This window comes from Buteo buteo, chromosome 8, assembly GCF_964188355.1.
Source record: "Buteo buteo chromosome 8, bButBut1.hap1.1, whole genome shotgun sequence".
NCBI lineage: Eukaryota > Metazoa > Chordata > Aves > Accipitriformes > Accipitridae > Buteo > Buteo buteo.
The window spans coordinates 32061689-32086844 of NC_134178.1; the positions used below are offsets into that span (position 1 = coordinate 32061689).

The window sequence follows — 25156 nt, forward strand, 5'->3', positions numbered from 1 at the left end:
GCCTGCCTCGTGCCTGACACGGCAAGTTCCAGCGAGCTCCACTGAACCCAATGCAGGGCACAGCTGAGCCCCTCAGCCGAGCTGGTGGCACCTCTGCAATAATGTTTAAGAAAGGACAAAGCACCGCAAAGCACTACACAGGCAGTGAGGAGTGAGGGGAGAAAAAAGTGTGAGGAACAACACTGCAAAGCCCAAAGTGAGAGAAGGAGCAGGGGAGAAGGTGCTCTAGGCGCTGGGGCAAAGATTCCCCTGCAGCCCCTGGAAATTTTGGGAGAGAGCACACTGGAGCAGATACTCACACTGTGGCCCATGGATGACCCCAGGCTGGAGTCATTCTCCTGAAGGACTGCAAGCTGATGGGAAGAACCCATGCTGGAGCAGGTAAAAGTGTGAGGAGCTGTTACGGACAGACCACAGCCCTGCATCTCCCCCTGGCTGCCTGGGAGTGAGAGGGAGGTAGAGGAGCTGGGAATGAAGGAGTGAAGTTGAGCTGGGGGGGGAAAAGAGGTGAGGGAAAGCTATTTTAGTTTTTGTCTTTGTTTTGCACCATCCAACTCTATTTTAATTGGCTATAAAGTAAATGAATTTTCCCCAAGTCAAGTCCATTTTGCCTGAGATGGTAACTGGTAAGTCATCTCCCTGTCCTTATCTCTACCTATGAGCATTTTCATCTTATTTTCTCCCCCTGTCCTGTTTGGGAAGGGATAGTGAGAGAGCAGCTGGGTGAGCATCTGGCGTCTAGCCAAGGTCAACCCACCACAATGACATGCAAGAACATGTATGTAGAAATATATATGTATGTATGCATTTTTATATCTATATACCTAATGAGACTTCAGACCAGATAACACCATGATGGATTTCTGGTGTGGAGATGGTCAGACAGTCTGTTTTTTGTTACTCTGACATATGTGGCTCCTTAATGCTTGTGTGTTGTCCTTACAAAATACAGCATGGTTTGCTCCTGTGAGTGGAATGGCTGGCATGGATTTCACTTCCATGTTAAGGCTGAATGATGTCAATTAATTCTTTGTGTGGAAATTCAATCCAGCGTCTGGATGCTTTAACCGATCTTGTGGAGTTTCAGAGGCAAGGTTTGGGCATGTCTACTCCTGTCTATTAAGACATGAAAGCTAGGATTCCTCTACCAGGTGTTTTATCTACAGTGAAGAAATGATGGCCTATGGGGACATAAGTGCCTATAATTGCAGTAGGGGACTATGACTTTGTGCTCATTTTCTGAAATGTTTTGTAGGGGTCTTGCTGCTGTTGTTTCATGCAGATTGTACAGGGAGACTGTGTTTTGTGGGAGAAAGAACTAAATGTCATGCAACTGTAGTTGAGAGTGATATTAACAGTAGACTTTGATGTTTCACAACACACTTGACATTAAGTAAGAGTATTTCTTAGTGAAAGCAAAGAGTATTTTTTAATGAAAAGCATAGTTTCACAAGAGTGTGGGGTTTTTGTGACTTATGACCCCTAGTCATTAGAAAATCCCTTGTCCTCCTTTCTGATGAAACTTCCGACCTGCTGGGGAAACCATATTGAACATACTGATACACTGACTTTTCTGTTGTTTTATTGACACCTTTAAATGTGAACTGCTCAGACTCTGTTGTATTAATGCATTTCTTTTCATTTTCCTGATCTGCGACTCTGTCATCAACCTGTTACCTGTAACAGCCTGTCTGAATCTTTTCATCTTTCTTTCATCAGACTGTTGATTATTTCCTGATCTTTCATCCATAAGAGACTTTATTTATAAATTGTATAAACATCTGTATTACCAGGTGTCTTTAAGATAAATGAAGCAAGTTGCTTGTCTTAATTAATAACCTGATGACTAGCCATTTCAAGGGGAAGGGAGTGTAACACCTTTCCTAGTGTAGGATGGGAACTGTAGCAGCTGTAAGCATCCAGTATTTAGTGATCTGATAAAAGTTTCCACTTAGGCTGTGTTTGCGCTTGTGGAAATAAGATGCCTGTGATTACAGTGTTAGCTGCTTGCATTCTTGGTTTGTTAGGACTCCTAGTCATCAAGCTGAGTTGAATCCAGGGGAATCGAGTTTATTTTGGTGTGTTCATAGCCTTAATTAGTAGAACTTTTCCATTGGATCCAAGATCTCAGTGGAGACTATGGTCTACAAAGAAATTTTAATTAGCTGTGTGTTAATTAGTGTAAACCTTCAGTGCAGGGAAGGATTTCCTTGTGATGTGCTACCAAACCAAATTTGCAACCTTTGCCTAGTAGAGTGGGGGCCATATTTCTGTATACAAAAATGTAGAATAAAACCAATTCTTGCCCAAAAGATTTTTTCTTTTTTTTTTTTAACCATTCTGAAACAAGCATAAGCAACCAGGGGATACAAATAAAAGTAGGAAAAAAACCAGTTCACCTTTGGTAGGCATTCATCTCCAAGCACTGGCAGCTTAGGCACTGTTGGATTTATACAGATGCTGTTACCAAATGTTTTGGAGGCACTTAAGAAGGCTTGAAGGAAGTGAAATAAGTTTGCAGTTTTTGAGCAGATCCTCTCAAGTGTGAGGGACAGTGTTTAGGAGACGGTACTACAGTGTGGATTTGAAAAGTCTGATGAGATCAATGCTATAACATGGTTGGGGGCAAGAGTCTCTTAACACCGAAACAGGGATGAGTGCTTGGATGCTTGGTGTCATTTAAATGACTGTGGCATGCATAGGTGAATCTCTATAACCCCATGTAACCTTGTTGTGTCAGCTCATGACCTTGTAACGTGTTTCTGGGGAGTGGACCATAATTTTTATATTATTGTGTTTAATCGAGGTTATAGCAGTTAGTGGTAGCGGACAAGGGGAAGTATCCAGACTTTGACCTGTAAGATAGCCAGTCATATAGGCTGTGTCTCCTGTGCAGATTAATTTGCCAGCACGTGTGACTTGGTGAGTCTCAGTTGACCTGGCCAAAGGTGTCCCGAAGAGGACACCTGTGAGGAGGACTCCCATCAGTGTGCTGTAGACGGTGACTGACCATCTTCTTTAAGAGTTTTTTGATCAAGGTGTACCCCATTTCAAAGATACCAGTTAAATTCACTTACCAGTGCCATGCTGCAGTCTTTCATGTTACTCTGGTGAAAACTGTAAACTTGACTGCTCTTAATCTGACTGAAAGCTAAATAGTTAAGCACAATTTGGTTAAGTAATTAGATGCAAACTCTTGTGGTTATGAATGCTTGTCTGCTATCAGTTCTGAATGACCTTATCTTCCTATACTTTCCTGCTTGGAAACTGTAAAGGCTTCTTCCACAGGGGTGATTTCACAGCAGTATATTGTTGTTGCCAGTCTGAAGAGTATTGGTGAGGGCACAGTGCCTGGGGGTTGTGAGCTGGGCCAGGGCTGAACTGTCTGAAAACATGTAGCTTTTTCACTCGTTTTGTGTAACCTGGAAGGCATGCTAGTGTTACCACGAAGAAATCAAGAAGCTCTGCATGTTCAGATCTGCTTAAGCTACTGGAGAGCTACGCCTTCAGAGTTAGGAAGGTCTTGTTCATTCACAGCAGGTAAGTTAAAACAGTATTAAGTCAACAAAGTTGATTAGGTGGCAATGCTGTAGAATGAATAATGCTTGCTCTGGGCATGCGTATGTTAAGTACTACATCTTCTATAGTCAATTCATGGAAGAGAGCAGTGATCTTGCATATGCGATGTCTTCCTCTTCTCGATGTCACCCTTGGAGCAGTTTGGTTACCAGGAACTGCGATACTTACTGGTCTGTTACTGACCATCTGTCCAGAGCAAAAAGGATATCTCAGTAATGAAGGCCAAGATACAAAATGGAGTTTTTAGACCAGTGTCAGCTAACCGGGTGGCTAGAAACTCTGAAGAGTTCAAAGTCAAAGATGCTGTACAGGTTATGAGTTGGAGAGACATGTGGCAGGTCCATGGTGATAAATGCATTTGTGGAGGGCTCTGGGGGAAGAAATGAGCTCTGTTTTAGTCTCATTTATCGTGAGCTGACAACTTAGCATTGACAAAGATGTCAGACTGAGACTGTTCTTTGAACGTAAGGAGACAGATCCTGAGCAGAGACACAGATCTGAGTAGTCAGTGCAGTGATGGGAGCTGAACTTGTTTTGCAGATGAGATCCCTGAGACAAGATACTGAGGAAAGAGAGACATGAGAACAGAGAGGGCATTGATGAAGAATGAAGATCCATGATGGGAACAATAAGAAAAGATTAGTAAGTAAGAGTAGTAAGTTAGTAAAAGTATGAGTGTCGTGTCCTATTTCAAGAATAGGAGGACTGTCTGACAAGGAAGATGAGGAATGCAGTCTTTTCATTGAAGAGTGGGGGCTGAAAATTTAGCTGGTGAGAGTTGATGTAATTGGAGTTAATATTGCTCCAACAACACTAGAGATGAAAAAGAAATGTCTGAAGAGGCACAGGTGGGTTTTTTCCAACAATTTTGATGGTAGGTGAGAAAAATAAACATCTTTCTGCTGAAAAGAATTAAAGCAATTGAAGGCTAGAAGAGATATTCAGAGGGAAATATTGGGGCTGTGGGCAGTTGGACAGGGTGATGGGATCAAGGAGGATCTATGGGAGATGAGCAAATGTTTACCTTTGCCCTATGTACTGTGCAGACCTTCCCTTTCTAAAGCTCTCTTCTCTCTGTCTCCTGTGATGAATTTTTTCCTCTTGAGAGGAACTAAGGCTGAGTAAGCTTGGGGAATGGAGCAGTGTGTGTGTGTGACTGGAATATGACTCAAAATTCAACTTTCTCCAACTAAAGTATTTAAATAGATGGAGGAGCTGGAAGAAGGATATAATCCTGGCAGATGTGGAAAGAAGAAAAAGAGCTAGAGCTGGAGATGGTTCATGTGGATTTTATCATGGCAGAGGAGGCCACAGAGTTCAAGGTAGTGGGAACTGCCACCATATCAGTGAAAGTATGAGAATAAAGGGCTAAGGGTGAATAAATGTAAAATATTATGGCCTCTTTACCACTTCCAAACAATCACGTTAAGGTTTGAGAAGCTTATGTCTCATGCTGTAAGACAACAGAGGCAGGAGAAATTTTTTTGAAGCAGTGCACGCTGAAAGAGCAAATAAAGTGAGGGACTTTTTTTAGGCTGGGGGGAGAGAATGAGCAAAGAAAAACATGAAGTTGAGAGAACAATAGGACTTGCTGGAAATATCTGTACAAGATTGCACAGTTCCTGCCTTCCCAGACTGTAGGGAGAAGTTGGATTTTTTTTTTCTCTTGGTTTGCTACAGTTCTCTCATGGGTTGCTGGTGAGTTAGAACAGTGACTTTAGATTAAGCAGATCTGTGCTACCCACTGCCTGTGTGTGGCAAGGAGTTCTCTGTACCATGTACAAGCAGACAATGTCTGTGCAGTCTCTTTTCCTCCTACACAAATGCTGAGGGCATCTTGCTTGTTTTATGCCTGAAAGGGTGGCTTGTTCTGTGGCTTGGACTCAAAACAATGGATTTTATTTTTTTTTTCTTTCTACTCCATTAACTGGAAAAAAATACATAAAGCACAGCAGCTCTGAGTTCATTTCATTGAATTGCTAGAAGCCTTTGTATGTTCCAAATAAATATTTGGTAATTGATTTACAAAAGAATATTTTTTGGCCCATAGTCAGAGTACGTACAAGAGAAAGGAAGCTCTGATACAACCTCTTGATGAAAATCCCCCTCCCTTAGGGTGCTGTTTCTCTTTCACTCATTTGAAATGAGAGCAATGATGACAGGGGAATCTGCGGGATCAGGGATAACCTGATGGGACTGAGGAGTTAGTGAGTTTGAGAAGTGAACAGTGTGGACTCTGAATGATAAAGTGAATGAGTGGTGGTTTCTTTTGGTTTTGCTTATTATAATTAAACTGGTATGCTTAATTCTCCCACCCCTGCAGTGCTTGCATACTCATTCCGTGTCCCTTGGGCATGTGCTCTGCCTTCCCCTGGCTTGCCATGCTGGTTGGGTGAGAGACAGCGGTTCCTACAAAGCCATGCACTTAGTGATTGTTGCGTGTACCCAGATGGCCAGGGTGTTTTCATCTCTTTCATTGGCCATTTAATTGACTGAACTACAGATTCCAGAGCTTGCAGGCGGTCTGTATTGCAGGGCCAGCTGCTGCTACCTGCTGTGTTTGTGGTCCTGTGCCACAGCTGGTCAGCTGGAGTTGCCGAATAGACCCAGTAGTCTTGGGGCAAGAGAGGAAGACGGGAAGTGGCACAGCTCACGTGAGCTTTGTATTCTTGGGGAACGAGGCTTAAAGTTGTGTGTGTCAAAGGTGGTTTCTAAAATTCTCTACGGAGCATAGGCTTTGCTTGATTTTAAGATTCGATAAAATAACCTGGTTTATGGCAAATCTACACCTTAGGATGGTCATATCACTTGAAAGAAGCTTGCTGTCTAACTTTTGAAGGCTGCTGAGCTGGTAGCTCTTGCTGACTAAAAGCATAAACCCCATGATTTAAGGCCTAATGTAGGTGAGTTTCTCTTATTTAGTTTGTTTTGGGTTTTTTTTAAACTGTCTTCGACTGGAATCTTTCTCTTCAGCTTGCCTACTTCAAGAGCTAGTTTATTCAAAGTTGAGAAATAAAGCAGCTAAGATACTGAAGAAGCAGGAAGGCTTGCTTTCCTCTTCTAATAAGGGAGGAAAACCCCTGAATTTAAGATATTGTAGCCCAGAAACATAGAATCATGTGATCAGAAGCAGATTGCTAGTACCATCTCTATGCTGAAAACCATGGTTCAATAAAAATCAAAACTTACATTTGAGTTACCAGGGGCACATGTCACATGCACACTCACCCACAGTGATTTTATAAGATTTTTGCTTTCATATGGATGTGACACAAATGCTGAAAGACATTCTTTTGTGATGTCACAAGATCATGCTTTGTGTCGTAACATAAACTTGAATGAACGTACATTCATTCTTTGCTTAAATCTGGATAGGGATAGTGTCTTTGCAGTTTTAAAGGTGCCAGATAAAGACTATGTTCAACAGGTTTTCCAAATTGCACCGAATTTCACTTTCTGTAGGAAAACTACCAGTACAAGCACAATATTAACCTTGACTACTTTAAATTTGGGGGGTGGTTGTGGTCTACTTGCTGTTTTGACTGTGCATAAGCCTCATGGTAGAAAAAAATGAGACTACTCTCATGCTTCTGAACTATAGCTGAGTGATTATTTATGAGGTCTTGCACATGAAGACCTCGAAGCATGCCAGAGAGCAGAAGCAGATGGTGTAGCTGGGAGCCAGAGAGGTTTACTCCTCAGCTTTCTGGAGGTGAGCTTTTGTTCTACCTGGAACATCTAACTGGAGATGGGAAACAAGATGTGAGCCAGAGAGGAAACTGAGTAATAGCTGGGTCCAAGATGTTAGTTCCTCCAGTGGGGCTTATTATTACAGTGTCTGCTGGCAGCTAGTAGGAGAGAGTTTTAAACTCATCCTTTTCACCATAGAATTGACTTCCACAAACTGTTGTACAGGAAACATCTGCAGATGGAAAACATCCTGTAACGGATAATACTAGGAAAGAGAAGTGAACTGGCCTGCTCTATACTTGTTTGTATTGCAGGTATAATGCAATGTCTGTGCACACACTTGTAGGAGTTGTTGATGTCTCTTCTCTTTTCCCCTTACAGGCAATGTGATATGAATGAACATTTACCACTTCAATTTCCTGATTCTTGAAACAGCACTGATGCCACCTGTTCTCCTTCTTTCTTCTCTTTACCTTTCCCATACAGTCAAAGTATCAGCAGTAGAGGTCAACACACCGGAGGAGATATTTGTGGAGAATGGGACAGATGCAAAGCTTCCATGCACATTTACATCTGTGGAAGTGATCAGCAGCGCAGCATCTGTTTCTTGGAGTTTTCAACCAGAGGGAGCCGCAACTCGTATCTCAGTAAGGAATGGCTGTAGGTGAACAAACCTGGGACGGGAGGCTGTGATTAAGTGTACAGAGGTCTTCTAGTTGGTTCTGAGGAGCAAGCAAATATGGATTGGAGCCTCCTTCCATGTCTCTTGTCTCCATCACTGTGATTTCAAGGGGGCTTTTTTAGAGTTGTTTAAAAGTATTGCCGTATGCTAGATCTCTGCAAAGACTGGAGTTTGCAGTGGCTGTAAAATATGCTAGTACTTTGTTAGTCAGAGGAGAGGGGTGTTGGTGTGGTAGCAGTATGTATGAAGTAGATGAGCGCCTAGGAATCTTCTAAGTTCTGTATCCTCTTGCACTTGAAGTGAGCTGTGGAGCTGTGCACTGAATGGTAGCGGTCACAGAACTTGAATTACTGCTATTACAGTGTTACATTGTATGTTGTGTATGTTGCTTATTTCCTGTTTGTGTACTGTATAACCTCTATTTGAAAGTGTTTAAAATAAGACCAGTCTCCCTACTTTCAGAAGAGAATTGAATTGCTCAAATCAGTAAGCAGTTTCATCCTTATATTTTTAGTTATCTGACAAGTAAAAAAATCAGACTACGGAGCAACTTAGGCAAATAATAATTGCCATCACTCATTTCCTGTATGTTGAGCCCAAGTGTGCTCAGATACTTTGGGTGTGAACCTTCAAAGAAGTGGCTTAGGTAGGCTGTTAGCTGTCATCTTCCTCTGTCGTGTAAGCTGTACACATCTGAGTCTGAGCTCTCTGACACTTCTTCCCTCTTATTCCTTGCCCTGAGTGAGAATTCAGAGGAAGCAGAACAAGAGACTCTGGGGCAGCAGGAAAGATGTGGGGACAGCACGTTGCCCAGCCTGTTAGTGTTTGCCTCCTTTCCTTTGCTGCAGATGAGATCATTTAAACTCCAGGAGCCCTTCAATGCTCAGACCAGAGATGATCCAAAACAGTGTATGAGCATCTTGCTCAATATATAGAGCTCTGAAGAATCAGCTTCTGAAGTCTTGGTGAATAAATGTTTAGTCTTGAAAAGGGAGTTCTTTGCTTTGGGAAGCCAAAGCAGTAGCTGGGCAAAAGCTTAAGGAAGCAGGGCATATTTCCTGCCAGTGTTGAACAGGATGCATGAAAAGAAGCCATCTGTTTGTATGTTTTCCGCTCCCTGTAGAAATATCCATCATATATCCTGTTTTGCCCTTCCCTTTCTTCATCACTGTCCAAACGCTTTATTGTAGAAATACAACTTCAGGACATAACATTTTTCAGAAGTGAAGTCAATTTAGACATTCTGCCTGGATGTAATTATCAGCACAACTGAGAGAAAAGCAAATTATCTTTGAGCAGAAGTGACCCAGCATGACCTGATGATAATTCCCTGTTTCTTTTGAGGGGGTGGGGGAGGTATAGAGGGAAGATTTTTTTATGAACCCAAGTCATGTCAATTACATGACTTGGTGGACATTAATTTGAAAGACTAGTCACATGATCAGCTTATGTCTGAGCTAACTCCGTGCTTCTCCTGAAAAGGATGGTCCTGTGCCTCTTTAGAATCAGCACTGGCAATCCTGGGGCCATGTGGTGAGGCTGACTTGACTGAAAGCTTCCCCTGCTTGTCCCCTACCCCCTCTACATGCCCGGTTATAGAGACATCTCTGTGTGAATGAAACATCTGATTACAGCAGAGTTTCACAATCGGCTTAAACCAGTCTAAACCCATCAGCTTTAGGTTTCAAAAGAAGTCTCATGTTAGATCACTTAATCATAGGTGTGGAGTGGCTTGAGTCACTTAGCTTGTGTTTCAGGACATATTTTACTTTGTGGTTTCTCTTCCCCCAGGTGAGGACTCCTAGAGAGCTGAGGAATCTGCCTCTTGCCTTCTAGACTTCCAGTCGGATGACTCCCCCCATGCACAGGGGTGTGATAATGCAGTGCCGCTGTGCTAAAAGTTATAATCCAGCTGGAAATGCTGCAGACTGATGCAGATGTCCTCAGAATGGTTGACAGAGGATTGTGTGCTAGCAGACTTCCTACCAGATGAGATAGTTCGTTGGATTTATGCTAGCCTGTAGACAACAAATAAGTGTCAGATTGACTGCAGCACAACAGATGGTCATGTGCACATACCTGATCTGGACAAGATTTGTGCTGCCAAATGATCAGGCCTGATATTCAGAGAGTGGGTCTGATAGAGAGGATGTTGGAATGGCAGGCTCAGATCAAGGGTAGAAACAGGAAAAGAGATTGGAGATGACTTGAATGGAAAGACAACTGGCTTGTAGACAGTCTGTTCTGTGGGAGAGAGACTGCTTTGTAAAGAAGGCTGTAGAAAGAGGAAGCAGGAATATTGTCTTAAATTTCTTGAACCATGCTCTGGAGACTGAACTGAAGAGAGTGTGTGTGGATTCTTGATTGAGTTAAGTTTGTCTTGCTCTCTTTCAGAATGTGAAATTAAGAATGAATATGCTCCTGCAATACAGCCTTGATCCCTCTCTTAGGGTTATGGCCAGTGTTCAAATGTCCCATAGGTTTGAAAGCAGAGTTGTCCCGTAGAAGTCTATGCACTTCTACTGCTGTAAATTCCAATTTCCATCAGGTATAGTGAGGAAATACACAGTTTCTCCTTAGACTGTACTAAACAGGTTCATTCCTCAAGGATTTTTGGTCATGTCTAGGGAGTCCAGGGCCAACATGCAACTTAGTCACCTAAAAACTGGGAAACAGTTATATTTTCTGGAGAACAGCTAGGTACACTCTGAATTGCTTATGGGATTTTTGGGGGGGTGGAGGGAAGGAGGGTATTGCAAGTTAATGTAGCTGTGCTGTAGTTGCAGGTAACACACAGCAAAACACAAGGTAGGAAACTTGATATCCTTTTCCTACTAGGAGGCAGAAGGCTTCCTGTGCCTGAAAGACAGCTGGCTGTGATCCAGAACTGTTCTGTCATTTAATAATTCCCAGGTTACCAGCCTTTTTCTCTTTCCCGCACCTCCTTGTCTCCAAAACCCTGTGTCTCGAAAAACAGGAAAAAAACCCCAAACAATCCAACCACAAAACAAAACAAAACCAACAGAAAACAGAAACTTGCAGTCTGTTGTGGTAGTATGATTGATATATATATATATAAAACCACATAGCATGGTTATGTGATCAAGATGCAACAAGTCAGACTGAAGTGGTGAGGCAGGAGGAAGAAAAATCTCAAATACTAGCTGTGTATAATAAAGTGGATTCTGGGAGAATGCTGTAATAGCGAGAGAAGCATGGTAGCTCTGTAATCTCTAATTGCATTGTTCTTATATCCTCTTTTCCTTGACTACAGTTTTTCTATTACTTTAATGGAAAGCCATACCCTGGAAAGGACATACCGTTTAAAGACAGGATCACTTGGGCTGGAGATCTTAACAAGAAAGATGCTTCTATCAGTATATCAAACATGCAGTTCCGGGACAACGGCACTTACATTTGCGATGTCAAGAACCCACCTGACATTGTTGTCAAACCAGGAGAAATCCGAGTTAGAGTTGTGGAGAAAGGTATTCACCCTATATGATTTTTTTCTTTCCTTTTTTTTTTTTTTTTTCTTCTTTCCCCCTTCTGTCTCTCTATCACTCTTCTGGGGGGGGGGGGTGGGGCTAGTAGCCTGGAGGGAACAACTATCTTTTTGATTCTTTTCTTCCAGGTCCTACTAATCGAACTGATATTCTGTCAGCTGTTTAAGAAACTGAATGTCATACCCTTTTCCTCTATACCCACTAATTCCTGTGCTTTTAACAAGTATTAGAAAAAGCTGATGGAAGCCTTAATGAAAACCCATCTTCTCATTTCAAAGTCCTATGAATTTTATTTCTGTATTATGCTATATCAAGGGTTAGGTTGACTTTTGAAATCCGGGAAGCAAGGAGAAAAAGTGGCAGACCCTTCTTTTTGGAACCCATCAAGTATATGTACTGGAAGACAAGACTAATAAGCTGGCCCAAGCACATACTGACAGTGAAATGCTACTGTCTTCCATGCGAAGGTGTTTGTGTTGGACGTGCATTCAGTCTCTTTTACTCGGATGTTCTTACAGTATCCATGGTGACCCTTATAATCTGCAAGAGCTGGCTACTTGCAGTTACTTAAGGCTTCTGGTTAGCATTTGGTAACAATGATCACAGTTCAAGAGCACTTATATGTCTGTATGTCAATTTGGCTCTTTATTTCCCTTGGCCATCCAAAACATTTGATTGTTCTGGCTAAGCTGGAGGTCAGCCAAAGTGTGACTGTTCCTACAATGAAATGGTTCTTACAGTGATCAGATTCGCAAATTTATATTTAATAAGGACAAGAATAAATGTTGAATTCATAAATGGCAGTGCTGATACAGCTATTCCATTAGATTTTAATATGTTAGGGAAGATACCTATGTGTATGCTTTAATTAGAGTGATACTGCTGCTGTAACAGGTGTGTACCCCTGCTTATGAGGTCCTTCCATGTACTTATGTAGGTAAGGTCTGTATCTAACTCTTCTCTTCACAGAGCAGTTTGGGTTGGATGGGACCTCCGGAGGTCCCACCATCACTTAGAACTTTCTGTTTCTTAGAAGTTTGAAGTCTATATAAAATAGGGTCAGTTTATTTTCTTACAATTTATTGATAATCTCTATGAAGAAGCAGTAAAGCAACTGCTGGTTTGGCAAAGTCAGGCTGTCTTGGCAAAGCCTCTTCAGATTTTAACCCAGGTTAAGCAAATGAAGACTGACTTCAGTACACTAATTCAGCTGATATTTTTCAACAGACTTGCATGCCGGCTTCCCCATAGGTGGAGCATCTGGACAAGAGAATCTCACTGTTTCTGAAGGGAACCCTGTATTTGGCAATATACTTCTCGTCATAAGAAAAATGCTGCAACGATTGTCTTCAAATTCTTAGGAAGACCTTGAAAACAGGTTTTCAAGCTATAGCTGTAATGCTGTCTTGCATTCTGACTTTACCTGAAAGGACTACTCTTGTAATAGGTTGTAACTCATCCTGAACTGAGCTGGAGAAATTTTTTTCAATTGAAATAAGTACATGTTTACTCTTGTGCATTTTTTTTTTTTTACTATGTATATATTTAATTACTCTGAATCATATGTCTGGTGTTGTAAACTGTTCAAAGCCACATACATACTTTAAACATTTAAATGATCTCATGGATGCTTGGTTAGCCTTAGATTTTGGATTAAACATTTAATAAGTTCCGGGTTGGCTTAACTGTGTAAAATTGCCAAGCCAAGCTAACTCAGCTGATTTTCACTGCAGTATCTACATAGTGTTTGCACAAACAGCTCCATCAACTACATTGGAAGAATCCTACTGGCAGGGATGAGAAGCAAGACTGTTCTTTCACTAGTGCATCTGAATCTGGAAAGCAGTACTGTTCAAAGCCTAAATGACAGAAATTTGTAGGGAATTCCAAGTCCTTACATTAGGCTGCTGCGACTTGTAATAGGAAGGTACTTAACACTGTGTTGAAGACAGCTTGTGTTATCTGGAGGTAGTCCATCTTTGATCTGAACTCTCATGGGGGAAAAAATTGGAATTGTCGTATGAAAATCTTTATACTTAGCAGCAATGGAAAACTTCAGTTTCCTGCCTATTTAATAAAACTGATACTAACACACTTTCAGCGAAAACGGAAGTTGCTTTGAATTATGGTGATATTTAGTGAAAAGGGTTCTTTGAAAGGCTGGATTTTTGTCTTGTGTTAAGCTATTAACTTAAACATATGCTTTCAGAGCTGGTGTTTAGTTGTGTAGCTGGGACTGTCTGTTACAGTGAAGTCATTGGCTGCTCTGCAAGTACTTATGAGGAATTCATGTAACTGTGGAATGCTAAAAAGTGTAAGAAAAACGTGGGGGGGAGACATTCTTCAGCTGAACTATGTGGTCATAAAATTGTGTGAGCTTTTCTATAGGCTGTTGGACCATGTTCTGAGAGGCAATAAAGCCAGACTAGTTTCATGTGCAAACAGTTGCATTTTTTTATTCGGTCTTAAAAACCTCTGTCAACAGAACATAACTGCTGTCCTTTACTCAAATTCAACCAAGTAAAAAACCCCACCTGAGTCAAAGAAATGACAAAACTATCAAATTTTTAATATCACTATTTCAGCAGACACTCTGCCCTATAGTTTTGGATTGCTGCTTACTTTCTTGCTCTGAAAAAGTGTGTGTGGTTTTTTTCTTGTGTACAAGGCAACAGCTGGTCTGCTAACAGAAATGCATGTCTGTTTTGATGCTTTTGCAGACAGTTATTCCTGCACTTGGAAAGGTGAAAAAGCACAGAAACTAGGGAACTCTTACTTCTTATATGCCTCAGAATAAATTTGTTTATCTTTGCATGGGACTCAAACACAATCTCAGTCTTACATACCTGAAAAGTATTACCATTTGTAGGATTCTCTTCCTTAATAGCAGATGGATCTCTGGGCTGCCTAAAGCTTCTGGAAAGAAGGGATGTCTTCCTCTAAATTGTGGCACTCATGTCTTCATCTTTAATTTCTTACTGAGACTCCGAATTACCATGTTGTTATGAATTGGCACCTAACACTGGAGAGCTAGGAAAGCTGCTGATCTGATGTTCGGCCAAATGATGGTAATGATCAGTGAAATGGCTAGAGATCAGGTAGCCCTTGTCCTGAAAGTCACTAAACTCAAAATGAACAGTACTATATGTAAGCCCTGTTTCTTAGTATGATGCCTGTGCTTCAGGGTACTGTGTTGTGCTGCTCCCTTCTAGATAAATATGTCAAAATGGGCTTGGTCTACAGACTGCAAGATTGCTGGGAATGCTTTGTATAAGCTTGGTCTGTGGTCCTTGCTGGAACGAGTCCAGCAAAGGGTGACTAAGATGATTAAGGGACTGGACCACCTTTCATATGAGGAGAAGCTGAGTGAGCTGGGGTTGTCTAGCCTGGAAAAGAGAAGAAAGGCTCAGGGGGATCGTCTTACCAGGTCTTTATGTACATTGATAGGATCTAAAGAAGTCTGAGCCAGGCCCTTCAGTGGTGCTTAGTGATGGGACAAGAGACAAGGGGCATGAATTGAAACACAGCAAATTCTGTCAGAACATAAGAAACACATTTTTACTGTGGTTGAATACTGGAATAGGTTGCCCAAAGAGGTTGTGGAGTCTCCCATCCTTGGAGATAGTCAAAATGGACAGCATATTGAGCAAACTGTGCTAATTGACCCTGCTTGAACAGGGAGGTTGGACTAGTCCATCTCAAGACGTCCCTTCCAACCTCAATGATTCTGTGATGGTCAGATGCAGGTATCTGAGAAAGATTTTTCTATGTAAGGTGTTTTACCTGTTGGATCTTGAGCTGATTCATGTGTATTTGGTGCAAGTAGCTAGTGTAGCATGGGCTCTGGTAAGAAACCCTCTGGTCAAAGATGTTCCTTGCATTAAACATGATGCAGAGGGAGGGGAGTGACTTTGTTTCTTGCTGTATATTCTTTATCTTGTAAGTCTTTTGTACTCGCTCTCTGATTGGCTTTTATTTCTGGCTGCTCTTTCTTGGCCTACCCTCCCCCAGAATTATATTGGGGAAAACGAGTAAAGCAATACTGTGTTCCTGTAAGTGTATTTCTAGTGTCATACAATGATTCTGACTTAAGAAGGGAAAGAATGACTCTATAAGAATGTATAGAGATGTAGTTTGAGAGAAGAGAATGGTGTATAAACACTCTTAAGAGTGACCATGGGTAGTAACTAGGCTGTCTGCTGCATGCTACCCAGAGAACACCCAGCCTTTAGCACTGGGTTAGCAATGTGCTACAGTCAAATCTGCTTTCAAGTGTGCCTGCCTTTTCCTGTGGACCTTGCTGGAAAGTGCCAGATGAATGTAACTTTTTTTTCCCCCTTTAGATACAAAGTGAGACAGGGTTGTCCTCATTGTCGATTGTGTTCCCTGGCATGTAAAAATTCTTGGGTCAATATAAACTCTCTTCTGAAGGATGGTGACATTAAGAACACTCTGCACTCTGTTCATACGTTATTCTGCTGACTGCCTGGTATCACTACCACTTAGGCTGTATGTTATAATTCCTAAATATTACATTAGTGCCATCTGCTCTAAACGAATCCAAGGTCAAGAGCGTTTGTGGTTTGCACTTCTGTTAATCAGGGAATGCAGAAGAGTTGAATGTTTTCTCCCTTCTCTCCCCAGACAGCCTGCCTGCGTTCCCCATTGCCATGGTGGCAGGGATAGTCATCGGTACGGTTACAGGTCTCTCACCGCTCATCTCTATTGTCGTGTGTCTTGTCATCAGAAAGAACAACTCTAAAAAACGATACTCTGGGTAAGAGATCTCTGTCCTCACCTGTGGATGATGTGAGGAACAGCAGCAGGATCAGAGGGAGGGCTTAGAGGGGGGTAGGAGTTGTTTCAGCCACACCTTGGCAACCATGGCTAGAGATAAGGTATGCCCACCTGGAACACTGATCATCTGCCTACAATTATTGTTTTTGTACTGTCCTTGAAAAGCCTTACTGACCATGAGTTGCACCTGAAAATCACTACATGTTGGAGTTGATCCCCAGCCACAAGCATATATGCCCTAAGAACATTTAATCCAAGATCCCCTAGCTCTGGTCTGCTGCCCTTCCCTCCAGCCCTGCTTCCCCCTACCACCCCCAACCCCCAAAGGAGAAGTGCCACACATGCACTTCTAAGGAATGCTCACTGTCAAGATTAAGACTGTATTTTTCAGTTACCAGTGTCTGGCTCCTGAGCCTGGAGTATACTTGCCAAAACCCCATTTATCACCACACTTCAGAGTAAGGAAGGAGTAGCCACTCTGCGTCCATTCTCATTCACTGTCTGTTTTTTGTTAACTGTTACCATCCCTGCAAGGTTTTTAGTGTTAGGAGTATAACTCCAAAGTGAAGCACAGATCTTTGAGTGGGCACATGAAAAAGCAACAAGAACTAAGAAAGGCAGACTTGAGTCCTGTGGTGATGGAGCTTGGTGCTGGTGGGGGAGGTGCTTCCTTTTTTCTCCTCTCTAATTAGCTGGTAATTTACTTCTATAAGAAAGAATGAAAATTATGTATGTAGTCTTAGAAACAAACCCCAAACTTACAACTTTCTTCTGTTCTTTCCCCAACAAATATTCCTGCTTCCTGCAGGTTCTTTGCGTTGCCTGTGGGATAAAAGAAAGTTACTCCAAAAATAAACTTGTGGGGATTTCTAAATTAAACTTTGCCCTGTCCTTTTCCCAGTTGGAGAGCTTAAAGAAACTGAGTTGTCTATTGCCCAATGGTAAGGTTAAATATAGCAAAGGTGGCTGTGTGTGTGGAAAGCCTGGTTTTCCCTTTCTGCATGTGTCCTTCCCCAAAGAACTGAAAAGAAGCCTGCAGTGTCATGCACCAGCAGTGTGCGTGAGGTGGTACGCTTGCCTTGCTTCCCAGTGACCTGCTCTCCAGTGTCTTCCTGCTGAAGGACATGTGCTGGTGCTGAGCCTGGAGCAGTAGTTTATGCACTGTAATTTCTTGTAGTAGATTGAACTACTCTCTTGGGAAAGTAATCTCTGAAGTTTAATTACTGCTTTCACTGACTATGCCAGCTCTGCATGATGTGTAAAGAGAAACCAAGTGTGCTGTGACCCCCTCCAAACTTACAGACTGTCTTCTACATGATGCTAACCCAGTGTGTGGTGGTGGTGGTGAGATGCACTTACTCTTAGATAACCATTCTGCCTTGAACTGAGATGGGCTGGGGCACCGCGCGACATCTGGAACCCCTGCATGGCCACAGTCTCCGTTCATGCTCTGACTTTGGTGTTTTTTTTATTTTTTTTTTCTTTCTGCCTTGGTGTGCTGGGATCGGATCCTGCTTACCTTCCTCTCCTTACAGAGATCCTGATATAGACGCCAGATTGGGAATGTAGCAGGGCTGGGTCTTCTCTTCCAGTCCCACTAGACACCATGGTAACTAATCAAGTTGGTGGTTGCTGTTAATACCTGTGTGTATGTGTACACATTTCCTCTTCCTTCGCTGACTAACCAGCTAGCTCTCTACTAACATAACTTCACTGTAATTTGTGCTGGAATCTGTTGGCAAAGGGATGATGCATTTCACTGGGTGCTTGGGTTTCATTGTCTCATGTCTAACTGGGGTGGGATTGCTGCTTATCCCTGATGGTGTCCCTCCATTTCTTCCAACAATGAACTTGCCAGTGCATTGACTAAACCACAGGAAATCAAGACCCTTTTCTGTGTCAGAATGAAAGTAAATTCCCTATAAGTGTTCCTCTGGCTCAGACAGCTCGGATGTTTGAAAACTTGCAGTGATCTAAGTGCATTAGTTGCTTAAACCTGAATTATGACTTTTAGATAGTGTAGAACTGAGGACTTTTGTGAATAAAGGCAAACAATTCATGATTACATCATTTTGGTAACAGAAGGGCTGCTTTGTCTCTGAGACAGTAGAAGCCCCTTGCCGTGATGACTGGGGGTAGTATTTTTTTTTTCCTTACTGCTCCATGTATGAGGAGCTAAGTCTTCTATGGTTAGACTTACCAAAGGATAAAAAATGATTTCCCTGTGAGGAGGTGGTCTGCTTAATGTCACTGTCCTCATCTGTTTGTTTCTGTACTTGCTTTGTACACTGTCTGTCTACAAAGACTGGGGGAAAAGGATGCCCAGTGATCAGAGGGTTGTGGTAGCAAAGGGTGTCTGCTGTCAAGGAGGTAGCTCATTTTCTTTCCTGGGTGCTTGGGTATGAGGAGGTAGACGTAGCATTTAGAGACCAATTACTGTATTGTCCAGACGCTACTAAGGTTAAGTTTAAGGGCATTTTCTCATATACTTAGCTCTGTGGTATTCATTTTTCTGTCTGTCACAGGCTTGTTTTCTATTCAGTCCTGCTTTAAGCAGATGGAAAAGAAGCAAATAGAGAGTGAAAGCTGACAACCTTCTTTTGGGGGTGTTGGTTCTCACCACAATACAGTTTTCTTGTTTGAAAAACAAGATTTGCCTGATTAGATATTCAAGTAGCTAATAGGGCACATAGCTTACATGTCATGTGTGACTCTTAAAGCAATTGCTCCAGAGACTAGTGTTTGTTGTGAGTGGGCAGAATTATTTTGAGATCATAGCCTAACCAAAAGCAAGGGAACTAATGCCGAGTTTGGTAGGAAGTACCTTTCTGGTATTGAGAGCTGGTGGCTCTTGCAAGTGTTCACTCTAACTGTAGCACTGGTATAACACTTGCCTCAGTGACTGGGACTATTTAGCTTATAATTAGAAAATAATTGCTGTTTACCACTGTTAACTGAGTCTGAAGCTTCAGTGAAGAAAACATGGGTTTAAACAGGTTGGGTTGGATGGGAATATCTAGGGAACAGGGGGTTTGGAGGAGCTGCTGTCCTATGTTAATAGTTGTTCCTTCATGCTGCTTACCAGTGAGACTCTGGGAGGAAGGATAGAGAACTGTCTGGGGAGAGATGGAGAATTATATGTGTTTATTTCAGAATCCATTATGTTCATTTTTACTTTGGCATAATCTGCCACATTCATCTTGCCATCACTCGTTTTTTGTTTTTGTTCTTTTTTTTTTCTTGTGTGTGCCTCTTGAACATTGTCGTGCAAACTCTGCTCTGCCACCTCGTCAGCTGCAGTACATCTGAGAGCTTGATGTCACCGGTTAAGCAGGCTCCGCAGAAGTCGCCCTCCGACACAGAGGGTCTGGTAAACAGCATGCCCGCCAGATCACACCAGGTAAACTGCTTCCTGCTGCTTCCCGAAGCAGGATCCTCCCAGAGTGTGGGGGAGTCGGTATGGAAAAGATAAAGGCAGGGTGGGGCACGTGAATTAGGTGCTCTCTGTTAAGGTGATGACGACCTGGGGGGTAAAAGTGTCTGCTCTGAACAAGGCATGGGCAGTAAGCTGGGACTGGTGAACTCTTCTGTAAAAGGTTTAGTGCAATTGAAAGAATAGCATCTTGACATTAGTTGAGATGGAGTTTTATGCCCATTTTGTCTAATGTATAAAAAAGGATGGTTCTGAACTTCTGCGTTAACATACACAAGTGGTAGTGAAGTGCAAGGATGAGAGCCTGGCAAGGATGAGGAGTGAGAAGTGGATAGCTGTTTAATGTAGATGTTATCTGCTAGATGTGTAATCACCCCATAAAGCTGCCTGATCTGTTCTAGCATTGTAATGGGGAGGAATTTTACTTACTCTCCCATCACTGTGAAGATGCATGCTCTGTGGCATTGTACTTCCTTCACAAGGAAATGAGCCAGAGCGGTGCAAACGCTGACCACTGATGATCAGTTTGAAGATGGCTCTTGCTGCTGAGAGCTCTCCTCTGCTGAGCCACCCAACTTTCGTGGGTTTGAAATTGCCACGCTTTGTCTTGTGCTTGCTGCTGTTGGCAAAGTTCTGCTGACTTTGAAGGAAAAAGGTGGCTCTTATCCAGACTTAACATCCCATGGGAAATTAGTCAGAGCGGGGAGAGCACGAGTCGGACAGGGGTTCTACGCAATATATGATTACCTGTTAACAGTGTACAGGATTTCCTTATTTGTAAGCTGTTTCTTACCTCTTGATTTGCATATTCCCAGCAATTTTCCTGCAGAGGTATGAATCCTCAGTGAGTTTATGTCCGAAATGGACTTTTTTCTTAATTAGCCACCTTTTAGCAAGTGGCTGTAGAGTAGTGTGTGAACTGACGGGTTTCTAAATCAGAGTTAGTACCTGTTTTCTTAATTTCTCCTGACAAAATAATGGAGATGTGTGTTAATGTATCAACACTACAGGAAAAAAATACAGTGCTAACAGTGAGCTGGATAAAGTCAAAGTCCCTACTCTGTTGGGCTTCCAGTCTGGTTTTGAAATGCATCTTGTTCTTGGCAGGTGCAGTATTTCCAGAGTTTTAGCACATAGGCCCACAAAGCTGCCTACTGACTTCAGAGAACAGTTATTCTCTGAACACAAAGGCAATATACTCAAGTTATAAAATTTTAAAATAGTTCAGATTTTGACTGGAGTGGGTCTAGTAGCAACAGGCTGCCTATAAGGCCTAGATAAAGCTCATCTTTTGTAGTTCATGGGAGTGGCTTCTAGAATGGGTGATTGCCACCCCCCCCCCCCCAAAAAAAAAAGAAAAAAAGAAAAAAAGCTTTTGTGTGGGATATATGTTGCAGTAGCTGTTGGAGTCAACTTCCCTAGGTCAAAAGACCAAGATGTTTTATCTAATTACTGTCATGGTACGAAGCAGTATGTGCAAGTGCCCTGAGAGCTACATGGAGGAAGAGTTTTGATGTTCTGCACTTACATTTTGAAAGCAAAAATACTTTTATCTTCTCTGTAATGTTTTGGTGTGAAAACTTGCTGTGTCCTCACCCTTCCATGTCCCCAGTGTTCTGGGTCTCAATGTACTGGAAGGAACATGTCAGAGTAAATCTAAACTTTGTAAAGATAGCTCAGAATCAGTGTGCTTTTGCCCTTCTGTAGTCTCTTCAGTCTGCTTATTCCTTGACAGGGTCCTCCAGGGTTTTCTCGCAGGTAAGTTCCAAAAGGAAAACCCGAAGTGAGAACACTCCTGACCTCAAAGGAAAAATATGGCAAATGGTTTTAGTTTTGTTTAGTTCTAGTTTAGTTTTTTAGTTTTTTAATCTCTTTTGTCAGGCAGAGAGCTTTGTCTGGATTTTCCTTTCTTGGCAAACATTTGTAGCAGCAAGTGGTTCCTTTACCTTCTGTTAATCATTTGCCCCATCTTTACAGAACAGCAAGTAAACATACTTTTCTTTAAAAAGATCCAGTAAAATCAGGGTAGATCAGATTTTGAACAGATTGTTTAAATCGGCGAGGAAACTAAATTTCAATTGATTACACTTATATTTTTAACTTCTACCCATTGTTTGTTGTTTGTTTTTTTTAAAAAAAGGGTGATATCAACATGCAAATTAACATATTTGACATCTAGTATCACATATAAGTAAACCCTGATATTTCTTGGTAATCAAGAAATTGGTTGTAGTATTCAACCTTTTGAGCTGTTGTGTAGGTGAAACGCTGATATTCAGATTCCTAGCAGTTCCCAGAAGCTGTTGCAGGCTGCTTGCTGATTCAGGCACACTTTTGTGTCTCAGATTGCCTGGCAGTTTTAGACCAGTGGTTCACACAGTCAGTGCTGCGGTCAAACAGTAAAGGCCTGTGGACTTCCTTGTAGCCTTTTCCTTGACAGGATGTGTAGGAAGTGACTGAATGCTTCATGCTTCACTGGTGGAGAAGAACTGTGAATACAAACACACAACCCCTGCCTCTGCAAGTTAAAAACAGTAATAGAGGTGCTCACTTTCAGAGAGTGGCATTTAAATTAATTAAATGAAGTTTATTCATTTTGTTATTTATGTATCAATTAAGAATCAGTGACGAAGTATTTGTCCACATCACTTCTCAGCTGAAAGTGCACTTGAGCCTGCACTTCCTTTGTGTTTTGGGTGCAAGTTTATCAAGTGTGGCCCTTGCTTTCTGTAGTGCCTCAGAGTGCTGAAAGTATGCACATCTGATTCTGTGAATGTTCACCTGGTTGAATCAACTCCACTTGTTTTCACTGTGTCTTCCTTCTCAGCAGGTATGTTCTGTCCTGTCAAATTTGCATGTGGTGTTTCTTCTCCATGCCATCATTCTTTAGTGACTTGTATTCTACCATGACTATTATTTGGATGAGCGAGAAAAGCATTTCCAGTGAAGGCAAGAACTATATGTGTTTCCCACATGGATGTCCTTGTTTAGCTAGCAATCTGGGTTGCAGCAAGCAAACTGGAAGGCCGATGTGTGTTGTCCCAAGATACACTAACTCCAAGGTGGCTCTTATTTGTCTTTGTGCTTTGCAAGTAGCCGAGTATTCATTTCTGGGCAGGCTGAAGGACCACTGATCTCAAAGTGTAACTTCTGTAGAATTGCATATCTGATGTGCAGAGCTGTATGGTATAGAGGTCCTAAGCAGGTAGATCTGTCAGCGTAGAAGCAGGAAGCACTAAAGCTACATTAACTTAAGTGCAGACCTCTGGCTTTGTTCTTTCTGGTTTAAGACATACCAGAACAGGCAATGTTCGAGCTCTGTTCCAGGCTTTGAACTGGACCCCGGGACCCTGGGAAGGAGCAGTTCATGCTGCCAGGAATCTTGATTTAAATTTCAGATAAATTTCCTGGAGCTGGAATCTGTGATAGCTGCAACATCTTTCAGAATCTAAAAAAATTGAAAATACTGTAGACCACTGTTAGACCATGATGGTCTAATTTTGTAATTCCTTTTTCTTTGCTGTAACTTGCAATTCATGACTCTGCTGACAAACCCTTAGCAAAGTATCGGTACACCTGCTACTCTTTTCCCTTCAGTTCTGAATGGAAAAATTGCAAGTCTTAGGGAAATGCTGGGTTTTAGGTGGCAGCACTGGTCCCTCTTCTGGTTCTGAAGAGTCAGGATAAGCTCATTTGGGATTAGGTGAAAGTTCTGAATTGTTTAGACTTTTTTGAAGCTTTTACTTGTGGAAGAAGAGTCTTTACAAAGATTCAGATCATTGGAGGTATCAAATGCAGGAAAAAAAAATGGCCCTGGTGCTGATTATAATCAGCTAGAAAATCAGTTAGCAAATCAAATAGATGGAGCATTGTCATAAATCCTTGGTCCTCCTTTTCTCTGTGTTAGCTAATGCACCACTTATTTAGGTGATGGTGAACACATCAAGACAATGATAGCTTGGTTTGGATCAGGTGATCACACCAGTCAGTCTCTCCACCACCACCTACCATGCTGGCTGCAGCAGAGTAACTATATTTAACCTGGCATAAAATTAGAATAGTGATAAGATAACTGATCCTGAGTGAACTCCTGTGGTAGAAAATTGACCCATCAGAATTACTTCAACAAAATTTGAAATGTCATTGTGAGTCCTTCATGCAGTTGTAGATTTTTGTTTGTTTGTTTGTTTTTTTAACTGATAGGAAGTGCTTTCGAGCTGAATTTATCATACCCCTGATCTATGGCTTCAGGCAGATGAGACTTCCAAAATTGCTTACAAATAAACCTTAGGGTCACTTTGCCTTGAAGTTTATATAGAGACCGCACTTTAATTGGAATTAGTAATGTAATCCTGATACAATGTTGGAGACCAGAACAACGTGAGAGCCAGTAGCAGAAAAAGGGGGGAAAAAAAAAAAGATGGCTTTAATGAGACTTGAAATCCAGAATTTTCTAAGACATCAGTGTCTGGGGTTTTTGAGCATTTTCTCAGTCTGTTATTTATATTCAGCATTTTATATCTGCTTGCAAGTTTTCATCCTTCTGTCCATCTCCTTCCTCTACTCTTTATCACTTGGGAAATACTTTACCCAGAAGGAAGAACATTTGGATTTAAACTACTTCTGAAAGAGAACAAGGTATTTATCAGGTGTGTGCTTTGCCATTGTGTTGGGGGGAAAACAGCTGTGCAGAAGTGTACCTTCAAGGACTGAATTTTCTGTACAGAAGGTCTCTTTTCACCTCTGGCCCCTAATCGCTTTGGAAATTAGGTGGAAGGATTTCTGGGTCAGTTCTGTAGAGTTGTTTTCTAATTTGGCAGGATACCAAAAGTACTGGGGAGAAGGGGGTAGGAGAAATGCCTGTGAAGGCTACTTCTTTCTGGGACATAAGGGAAACAGAAACAGAGGTAAATGGATGCAATGGTTTTTGAAGCAAAAACTGCTAAAAAAGCTGCAACCAAACTAAAAGATCTCTCCTTGTAATTTCCCCCCAGATAGGACGGTCCCTTTTCCTCCTGCACAGGGTGTGTGTGGGGGTGTGTGGTCTCTCTGCTGAGGTCACCTGGTAGGTGGTCACAGCCTTCTGCTCTGTGCTTACATCAGTTGGGGCATGCAGAATGGGAGCTGCAGGTCAGACCTTTCCATAAAGGTCCCACCTGTCTTGTTGGGTACCTGCTCATTGTAGGCTGCAGTCCTGTCCTCAGCCCATCTCGAATAGCTGCAGTTCGCTTTCCTGTGGGCTGTGTTTTGGAGGACAGGGTGTTTTAGGAAGGTGCTGGCATGTTTGCATGCACTGCTGAAAGATGGTGCTGTAATGTCCTCCACTGCACCCCAGCAAATATAACAAAGATGTGTGGCCGTGCTTGCCCAGTGTGTCTGTGGAGGTGCTCACTACCTGGGTTGGCTCGGAAGTCAGGTAAGAATTCTGCATTACTGCACCATTTCAGTATTTTCTGGCTCACTGCTGTG

The 25156-nt window shown here is 42.1% G+C and overlaps 1 protein-coding gene across 6 annotated transcripts in view; it reads left to right on the forward strand.

The window, feature by feature from the left end:
* The window catches only part of MPZL1 (myelin protein zero like 1), a 40126-nt gene that overhangs the window by 8937 nt on the left and 6033 nt on the right, over positions 1-25156 (forward strand). The window contains exons 2-7 of one of the 6 annotated variants that reach the window (XM_075034025.1): positions 7756-7916; positions 11226-11439; positions 16102-16234; positions 17156-17195; positions 17790-17863; positions 19549-19631. In XM_075034025.1, coding sequence (XP_074890126.1) covers positions 7756-7916; positions 11226-11439; positions 16102-16234; positions 17156-17168 — 521 coding nt within the window. In that variant the 3' untranslated portion in view covers positions 17169-17195; positions 17790-17863; positions 19549-19631. Of the gene's footprint in view, positions 1-7755; positions 7917-11225; positions 11440-16101; positions 16235-17062; positions 19655-22420; positions 24753-25156 lie in introns of those variants that run through there. The other 5 variants (XM_075034020.1, XM_075034022.1, XM_075034024.1 and 2 more) reach the window with 5 other exon arrangements.